At 37.8% G+C, this 9,557-nt stretch overlaps 1 protein-coding gene across 1 annotated transcript; it reads right to left on the bottom strand.

Moving 5' to 3' along the window:
• Positions 1–1,090: 1,090 nt before the first annotated feature.
• On the bottom strand, positions 1,091–7,654 carry LOC130050485 (mucin-2-like). Its single transcript, XM_056150677.1, has 6 exons — positions 7,616–7,654; positions 7,333–7,406; positions 5,439–6,385; positions 4,555–4,746; positions 2,636–3,244; positions 1,091–1,458 (listed from the first exon to the last, which is right to left on the bottom strand). Exons 1-6 carry the CDS (start codon positions 7,652–7,654, stop codon positions 1,091–1,093), a joined length of 2,229 nt encoding a protein of 742 aa, XP_056006652.1.
• Between the last annotated feature and the right edge of the window lie 1,903 nt (positions 7,655–9,557).

The following is a 9,557-nucleotide window of genomic DNA, read 5'->3' as shown; positions in this document are numbered from 1 at the left end:
TGAATATTGAAAGTTGTGTTTTAGGTATTATATAAAGCTAAAATAGAGTCCTCTCATCCGCAATGGAATCAATCTCAGAATAAACATTATCATGTTATATGATTAATCACAATAGGCTTGTAATTTTGATAAGCAAAAAAGCAATATTTACCCATAACCTTGACCTTAGGGGTCTGACATTCGTTCAATTTCCTATACTTTTAACAGTCTAAAAATGTTTTAGGCATACCAGGTGCCATTACTGGATGATCACACCAGTGTGTGCGTGTGTGAAAAACGAAAAAGTGAATATAACAAACCGTGATCAATCTCATACATGTAACTCCTACAATGAATACAAAATCAAGAGTTGGGCAAACACGGACCTCTGGATATACCAGAGGTGGGATCGGGTGACAAGGAGAAGTAAGCATCCCATGTCGATCGGTCATACCCGCCGTGAACCCTATATTTTGTAATCCGTAGTCAAAATCAGTGTGTAAAGAACGGCCTAATAATTGGTTTGGAACAGGTCACACTGCATTTGACCCAATGACAGGTTGTATTGGAAACCTAGATCCTTATAAAGACCATACAATTTGTAAAATCCTGACTTTCAACTAGACTGCTGACACTCCTACAGCATCAACTTGTTTGTCAGTAGCTTGCCTCGATTCAAAAACTTATCATACACACAAGCTCTTTCATATCCAATCAGATGAGAAACATAAACACCATATGCAAGTGATAATGGAATGTTGCTGCATAAATACGTGGAGTTGACGATGGAGAAGCTTAAATCATCCCGTTGAGTTATTAGCTTGTCGTTATCATCTATGTTCAATAAAACAATCGATTTTCGATTGACCTATGTCACATACGTCGAATATATATGCGCCATATCTAATTGTTTAGCATTCATTAACCAGCAATTTATCGAGGGTACATCGTTTCCATTAGGAACAATGATTAAAAATAAAAGTTAAAATTAACTAAAAATCAGGGGATAACATTTTCTTCTATAAAGCCCGACTTGCCCACTACAATCTATTAACATGAAAATGGAATGAAGATATCAAGTTTGGGTATGTTTCCCTTCTGTATTTGAGAGTCACTTACCTGTCACGGAAATTGGATTGAAATCAACCACCTTAGTCGAAAAAGTGTCGTTCATAATCACAGAGCAATACACTTTATAACTGTTGTCCCAGGAGCAGATTTCGGTTGTTGGTTCCGTTAGATTCAGAGTCACCATCACATCAACTGTATCACCATTCATGCGGATACTAGCATTAAATCTGTCCAAGGACGATGGGGTTTTGAAAGATTGGTTGTAATCTAATTTCCCGATGACGTGTGACACCCCGCCCGAATCGACTGATACGTTGATTTGAAGCCATTCTCCGTGCGGAGTGACTACGCACGCTTGTGATATCGTGAGTTCTCCAACAGTTGCAACTATATTGGAAACATGGATATCTGAAATTGATTTAATTCAATTCGGTTTAATTCAATGTCAAAGCTTTAATGATTGTTTTATTCATTGGAATTTGCAAAGAGCGATGATGACTGTTTTCTGTCCCTTTCTTAAGTTACTATTCGAGATAGAATTGCATGTATTATAATTCCTGTATGAAAGTTCTTGATGCCACCTTGTTTCATCACAGTAAACATTCGTTCGTATTCTGTTGTCACTAGTCAGTAATGATGCCACGAAAATGAAGTAAACATAGAGTGAATTCGTGATTAGAAAACATTTACATTTCAAAATTAAGGATATCTCCCTCATGCATAGCTCTGATCCTTGGACGAATTTGGCTCCAGTTTTTTGGGGTTTTTTTTTTGGCACTCTATATATTATTATATTGTCGAAATGCGCATCTGGTGCATCAAAATTGCTACCGTATAAGTTTCACATTATGAGCCTTGGGTCGAGGCCTCAGCTGGTGGACTGTTAGTCCCCAAGGGTCTCTAAAGCCCAGTAGCTAAGTACTTCGTTACTAGCTTGAAAATACGGATGTATATTTAATTGCAGTGTTAAAATTTAGAAATTCATTTCAAAATTAAGAATATCTCCCTCATGCATAGCTCTGATCCTTGGACGAATTTGGCTCCAGTTTGGGGGGGGGGGGGGGGGTGGCACTCTAGATTTCCTTTTAGCTCTTACAAGTTTTTTTGTCATTTCGAATTTCAAAATTTCGGCTTGAGCATCACTAATGAGACATTATTTGTCGAAATGCGCATCTGGTGCATCAAAATTGGTACCGTATAAGTTTTACATTACTAACATAATGTGTAAATTCATGATATGTATGAAATATCTGACAATAGTATTTAATCGTTTATTTTTCTGCTGCAAAATTTAAAAAAAAAATTGAACAGTTTTTGCATTTGTGAGTAAATGTTATTTTTTTCATTTCCTGACGTTAAATAGAAAATGCATTCACAAACAATGTTATCGTCACCGTTCGACAGTCTATTTACGTATATTCCATTAAGTTAATCAGACGTTTGAATCATTTTCATTTTCTGATATTTTATGTGGCCGGATATTAAAAAGGTTCTCAATATATATGTAGTTATACACTCCTTTGTTACTTTATGGGTAATGTGTCCACAGTATGATGACCTGACGTATATCTCTTAAATACCTTACCTGCTGTATATTTCACTGGTTCAGTTGTTGTTGTTGTGGTTTCTGGTGCTGTTGTCGATGTGGAACTGTCGGTTGTGGATACTGTTACTGGTGATGTCGTCGATGTGGAACTGTCGGTTGTGGTTTCTGTTACTGGTGCTGTAGTCGATGTGGAACTGTCGGTTATGGTTTCTGGTGATGTAGTCGATGTGGAACTGTCGGTTGTGGATACTATTACTAGTGATGTAGTCGATGTGGTACTGTCGGTTGTCGTTTCTGATACTGGTGTTGTAGTTGTAGCTGACGATGATACATTCAGCGTTTTCTCAGCTGTCTTAGTCTTATTCAGTACATTGTTTCTTACAACACAGCGGACTATGACGCCGTTTTGATTGGAAGTCAGCAGCGGAAGCAAGTAACCACCAATCCAGTTGAAATCAATGGAACAGTCGGAATTAGGTTCAGTTCCAAAATCTGGACCGGGAATTGTGAAAAGAAGGTTGGAATCTTTGATTAATTCAGCATAAAAGTCACTATAATTTGGATCCACTTTCGTTGTACAATTGAAAGTCATCTGATCACCTTCGTTGTAATGAACCTTAGAGTCGATGCTTACTTCTGACATAGGAGCTGGAAGTACAAACAATTCTGAATATTGAAAGTTGTGTTTTAGGTATTATAAAAACCTAAAATAGAGTCCTCTCATCCGCAATGGAATCAATCTCAGAATAAACATTATCATGTTGTGATTAATCACAATAGGCTTGTAATTTTGATAAGCAAAAAAGCAATATTTACCCATAACCTTGACCTTAATGGTCTGACATTCGTTCAATTTCCTATACTTTTAACAGTCTAAAAATGTTTTAGGCATACCAGGTGCCATTACTGGATGATCACACCAGTGTGTGCGTGTGTGAAAAACGAAAAAGTGAATATAACAAACCGTGATCAATCTCATACATGTAACTCCTACAATGAATACAAAATCAAGAGTTGGGCAAACACGGACCTCTGGATATACCAGAGGTGGGATCGGGTGACAAGGAGAAGTAAGCATCCCATGTCGATCGGTCATACCCGCCGTGAACCCTATATTTTGTAATCCGTAGTCAAAATCAGTGTGTAAAGAACGGCCTAATAATTGGTTTGGAACAGGTCACACTGCATTTGACCCAATGGCAGGTTGTATTGGAAACCTAGATCCTTATAAAGACCATACAGTTTGTAAAATGCTGACTTTCAACTAGACTGCTGACACTCCTACAGCATCAACGTGTTTGTCAGTAGCTTCCCTCGATTCAAAAACTTATCATACACACAAGCTCTTTCATATCCAATCAGATGAGAGACATAAACACCATATGCAGGTGATAATGGAATATTGCTGCATAAATACGTGGAGTTGACGATGGAGAAGCTTAAATCATCCCGTTGAGTTATTAGTTTGTCGTTATCATCTATGTTCAATAAAACAACCGATTTTCGATTGACCTATGTCATATACGTCGAATATATATGCGCCATATCTAATTGTTTAGCATTCATTAACCAGCAATTTATCGAGGGTAATATTTAATACATAGTACATCGTTTCCATTAGGAACAATGATTAAAAATAAAATAGTTAAAATTAACAAAAAATGAGAGGATAACATTTTCTTCTATAAAGCCCGACTTGCCCACTACAATCTATTAACATGGCAGTGGAATGAAGATATCAAGTTTGGGTTTGTTTCCCTTCTGTATTTGAGAGTCACTTACCTGTCATGGAAATTGGATTGAAATCAACCACCTTAGTCGAAAAAGTGTTGTTCATAATCACAGATCAATACACTTTATAACTGTTGTCCCAGGAGCAGATTTCGGTTGTTGGTTCCGTTAGATTCAGAGTCACCATCACATCAACTGTATCACCATTCATGCGGATAGTCCGATACTAGCATTAAATCTGTCCAAAGAAGATGGGGTTTCAAAAGATTGGATGTAATCTAATTTCCCGATGACGTGCGACACCCCGCCCGAATCGACTGATACGTTGATTTGAAGCCATTCTCCGTGCGGAGTGACTATGCACGCTTTTGATGTCGTGAGTTCTCCAACAGTTGCAACTATACTGGAAACATGGACATCTGAAATTGATTTAATTCAATTCAATTTAATTCAATTTCAAAGCTTTAATGATTGTTTTATTCATTGGAATTTGCAAAGAGCGATGATGACTGTTTTCTGTCCCTTTCTTAAGTTACTATTCGAGATAGAATTACATGTATTATAATTCCTATATGAAACTTAGGGATGCCACCTTGTTTCATCACAGTAAACATTCGTTCGTATTCTGTTGTCACTAGTCAGTAATGATGCCATGAAAATGAAGTAATCATAGAGTGAATTCGTGATTAAAAAACGTTTACTAACATAATGTGTAAATTCGTGATACGTATGAAATATCTGACAATGGTATCTAATCAGTTATTTACCAGATGGGAAAATACGAAAATTTTGAACATTTGTTGCATTTTCGAGTAAATGTTTTTTGTTGTTGGTTTTTTTTTTCAATTCCTGACTTTATATTGAAAATGCATTCACAAACAATGTTATCGTCTCCGAAATACATGTATTTTCGACAGTCATCTATTTACATATATTCCATTAAATTTATCAAACGTTTGAATCATTTTCATTTTCTGATATTTTATGGGGCGGCCCCGGGCCAGATATTAAAAAGGTTCTCAATATACATGTAGTTCTACTCTCCTTTGTTATTTCATGGGATATGTATCCACAGTATGATGACCTGACGTATATCTCCTGAATACCTTACCTGCTGTATAGTTCACTGGTTCAGCTGTTGCTATGGTTTCTGGTGCTGTTGTCGATGTGGAACTGTCGGTTGTGGATACTGTTACTGGTGATGTCGTCGATGTGGAACTGTCGGTTGTGGTTTCTGTTACTGGTGCTGTAGTCGATGTGGAACTGTCGGTTGTGGTTTCTGTTACTGGTGCTGTAGTCGATGTGGAACTGTCGGTTGTGGGTACTTTTACTGGTGAGGTCGTCGATGTGGAACTGTCGGTTGTGGACACTGTTACTGGTGATGTCGATGTGGAACTGTCGGTTGTGGTTACTGTTACTGGTGCTGTAGTTGATGTGGAACTGTCGGTTGTGTATACTGTTACTGGTGCTGTAGTCGATGTGGAACTCTCGGTTGTGGACACTGTTACTGGTGATGTCGATGTGGAACTGTCGGTTGTGGATACTGTTACTGGTGCTGTAGTCGATGTGGAACTGTCGGTTGTGGTTTCTGTTTCTGGTGCTGTAGTCGATGTGGAACTGTCGGTTGTGGTTTCTGTTGCTGGTGCTGTAGTCGATGTGGAACTGTCGGTTGTGGTTTCTGTTGCTGGTGCTGTAGTCGATGTGGTACTGTCGGGTGTGGTTTCTTTGGAACTGTCGGTTTTGGTTTCTGTTGCTGGTACTGTAGTCGATGTTGTACTGTCGGATGTGGTTCCTGTGGAACTGTCGGTTGTGGTTTCTGTTGCTGGTGCTGTAGTTGATGTTGTTGTTGAACTAGTTGTTATGGGATCTATTACATAAGTCTCAACATTTACCGTGATAGTCAAACTCGTTGTTATGACCACAAAATTAGACAACTGTGTACGACTGGAATCAATTGGTGTTAGGGAGCTGTTGATATCTTTTTGGACCGTTTCCTCGATGATTATAGTAGTAGTGAACTCGTAGTACACCTTGTACTGAACCACTATGCTTCCGTTCCTGTGAAAATGATTGAAAATGATTGTAACTAGGTCTCATAGTCCGGTGTCCAGTGATATTATCTAATTATATTATTTGATATATACAATTTTGAATTAGAGTCACTCCATCCTCTAGATAGTGGCGTCTCACTATTATGGGTTCAAAGTAGTTTATTTGATAAATAATCAAAGACAATATATGTATTTGCCACATTTTTATAAGATGTCAGACATTCATAAACAAAAGTATATGTCAATATCAATAAGTACATATTTACGTTAAACAGCATCATAAAAGTGCATAGAAACTAATAAAAATGATAAAATTTTAATTTCAACAATTTAAAAAAACTGCATGTTATAAATATATATAAATTAATGGTGGATATCTGAGAAATCATTGTAAAATAGACCTACAACAGAGAAAATCCCGGTCTGGGAATTTGCCCTTGGCATCTTTAATCAGAATGTGTAGATTTTTTCAGCATCATAGTTTACCCTTTTTTATTGTACCCAGTGAGTAAAGAATTTACAAAAATATGTTTCTTCCATGCACACATTTAATCTGCAAACGCCTATGACGTTACATAATGGCGGAGTTATCTTAAGCTAATATTCCACCAATTCATGCCATATAACCTAGACGAGAGCAGTTTATGCCGTATTATACCTTATCAAAACAAATTCTGATGCTGTTTTATTCAAACTGAGATCATAAAACTGAAACCTGCTCACTTTTGATCTCAGTTTTACGTTGTTTTTTTTTAATATAGCCATCTTATAAACGTGGAAACTAAATTCAATGAGAGCTCTTTCAATCATACAAGTACGGATCCTGAATTTGTTATGAAGTAACACCGTTATCACAATGTATTGAAAATCTGTATCATGACGTCATCCGCAGCCGACCCCATAGCAAACCAATTCATGAAATACATGTACAAACTGTTTTATAATCATACTCACCTGAAATTAGTCACGTCACAATGTTGGTATTTATCTCCGTATTCTGAAGAGTTTTTCTGCAGTGCATCTTTAATCTTAAAATAGATAAAAAGTTATGTTTTTACTACTGGATTCAAACAGTACCATAGTATTAAGATTCAGAGAGGATATACGTGTATATTCTATGATAAGCCGAACCCAATGCAGCATATGACCCGAATGTTGTCAATGCAGTATAACTATATAAGATGGAAAAAATCATTCAAAAGATAAAAACAAGATACCCATGGGTCATATCTCTCACCTGAGCAAATACAAGGTCAAACCTTCGCTCAATGTTCATGGAGGGGGAAATACTTAAATATCCACTACATCAAAATACTATTGCTAGCAATTAACATATACACTTTTGTGGTTCTTGAAAAGATTTCATGCAAAACCTTTAATCCCTTTTGTAGTCCCGTGTAAACATAAGGAACAATGTTGACGACCAACCTTACGCGGTCACTATATAAATATATATAAATACCCTAGCAGTTCTTCAAAGGAAGAGATACTGTCTATTCACATGTAAATTCAACAGTCATCAATATCATAACTCCTATAAAGAATACAAAAATAATAGTAGGACAAACAAGGGTCCCTGAACATACCAGAGGTGGGATCAGGTGCCTTATATCTTATTACGTTTTTGTTTCCCGGTAGTCATGTTGTGAAAATGCTTGTGATACCCGAGATTGTTTGTTTCTTTATATGTATAGTGTTATACTTGTACATGTATATTGTTTTACGTCCTGTTGAGAATGTTTTATTCACATTGAGAAGTCACCAGATGTATTTGAAGTACCACAAATTTAGACCTATGCTTAGCGCTCAAGGCCGTAGAAGTGAGGGTTCTTTAACGTGCCAACGCCTGCCGAGACACGGGACCTCTGTTTTAAGGTCATATCCAAAAGACTTGTGATTCTCACTTCTAAATGCCGAGCGTTTGGTGAAGGAGCAATTAATCACTACCTATAATAATGTCTTAAGTTTGACGGGGCTATATGGCACCTGAAAAGAAATATTTCAAACCAATTCACTATGTATTCATGTGCAAAACCTTCAACCCCAATCATGGCCTCATTAGGACTCAAAAAGTCGACAAACTTGAATCTTCTTTGAATTTGGAAGATTTAAAAAAAAAATCGGCCTTACTGGTTAGGTGGGTTTTTCAAACACGTGTATCCCACCCTATGTTTACATGTTCCTGACTCTATCCCTACACGTGCACTTCACCCTATGTTTACATGTTCCTGACTCTATCCCTACACGTGCACCCCACCCTATATCTACATGTTCCTGACTTTATCCCTACACGTTCACCCCACCCTATGTTTACATGTTCCTGACTCTATCCCTACACGTGCACCCCACCCTATATTTACATGTTCCTGACTCTATCCCTACACGTGCACCCCACCCTATGTTTACATATTCCTGACTCTATCCCTACACGTGGACACCACCCTATATTTACATGTTCCTGACTCTATCCCTACACATGCACTCCACCCTGTTTACATGTTACTGACTCTATCCTCACACGTGCACCTCACCCTATGTTTACATGTTCTGGACTCTATTCCGACACGTGCACTCCACCCTATGTTTACATGTTCCGGACTCTATCCCCACACGTGCACCCCACCCTATGTTTACATGTTCCTGACTCTATCCCAACACGTGCACTCCATCCTATGTTTACATTTTCCTGACTCTATCTCTTCGGAAGGAACCTGTCTCTTCAAACTTGAATGCCTTTACTCAATGATGTTTTAGGTATGATTGTACTGATTTTTTGTTTAAATTAAAACTCAAACTGTGAAAGGTTTGCGGACGACAGACTAACGATAGACAAACATTTCACAATGATTCCTGTGGGAACCTGGGTTAGAATAGCTCCTCAGTTCACATTGCTTGTCGTAGAAGGCGACTAAATGGTTCGGACGAGACAGCAAAAACTGAGACCCCGTGTCACAACAGGTGTGGCACGATGAAGATCCCTCCCTGCTCAAAGGCCGTAAGCGCCGAGCATAGGCCTAAATTTGTAGCCCTTCACCGGCAGTGGTGACGTCTCCATATGAGTGAAAGATTCTAGTGAGTGACGTTAAACAATATGCAATCAATTTCACAAGATCGGTAATTGTATAGGTAAAAAACTAAAAACGAAAAAGAATTTTTTAAATTTTATACCGATAGATAGA

Source organism: Ostrea edulis, chromosome 9, assembly GCF_947568905.1.
Source record: "Ostrea edulis chromosome 9, xbOstEdul1.1, whole genome shotgun sequence".
Classification (NCBI taxonomy): domain Eukaryota; kingdom Metazoa; phylum Mollusca; class Bivalvia; order Ostreida; family Ostreidae; genus Ostrea; species Ostrea edulis.
This window is presented reverse-complemented; position numbering and strand designations above follow the sequence as displayed.

Excerpts from the sequence above, each read along its gene's own strand:
- LOC130050485 (XM_056150677.1), bottom strand. The coding sequence starts at position 7,654 with ATGAACATTGAGCGAAGGTTTGACCTTGTATTTGCTCAG. Across the intron at positions 7,407-7,615 it reads TTGACCTTGTATTTGCTCAG|ATTAAAGATGCACTGCAGAA; the intron begins GTGAGAGATATG and ends ATCTATTTTAAG. Across the intron at positions 6,386-7,332 it reads TGTGACGTGACTAATTTCAG|GAACGGAAGCATAGTGGTTC; the intron begins GTGAGTATGATT and ends TCATTTTCACAG.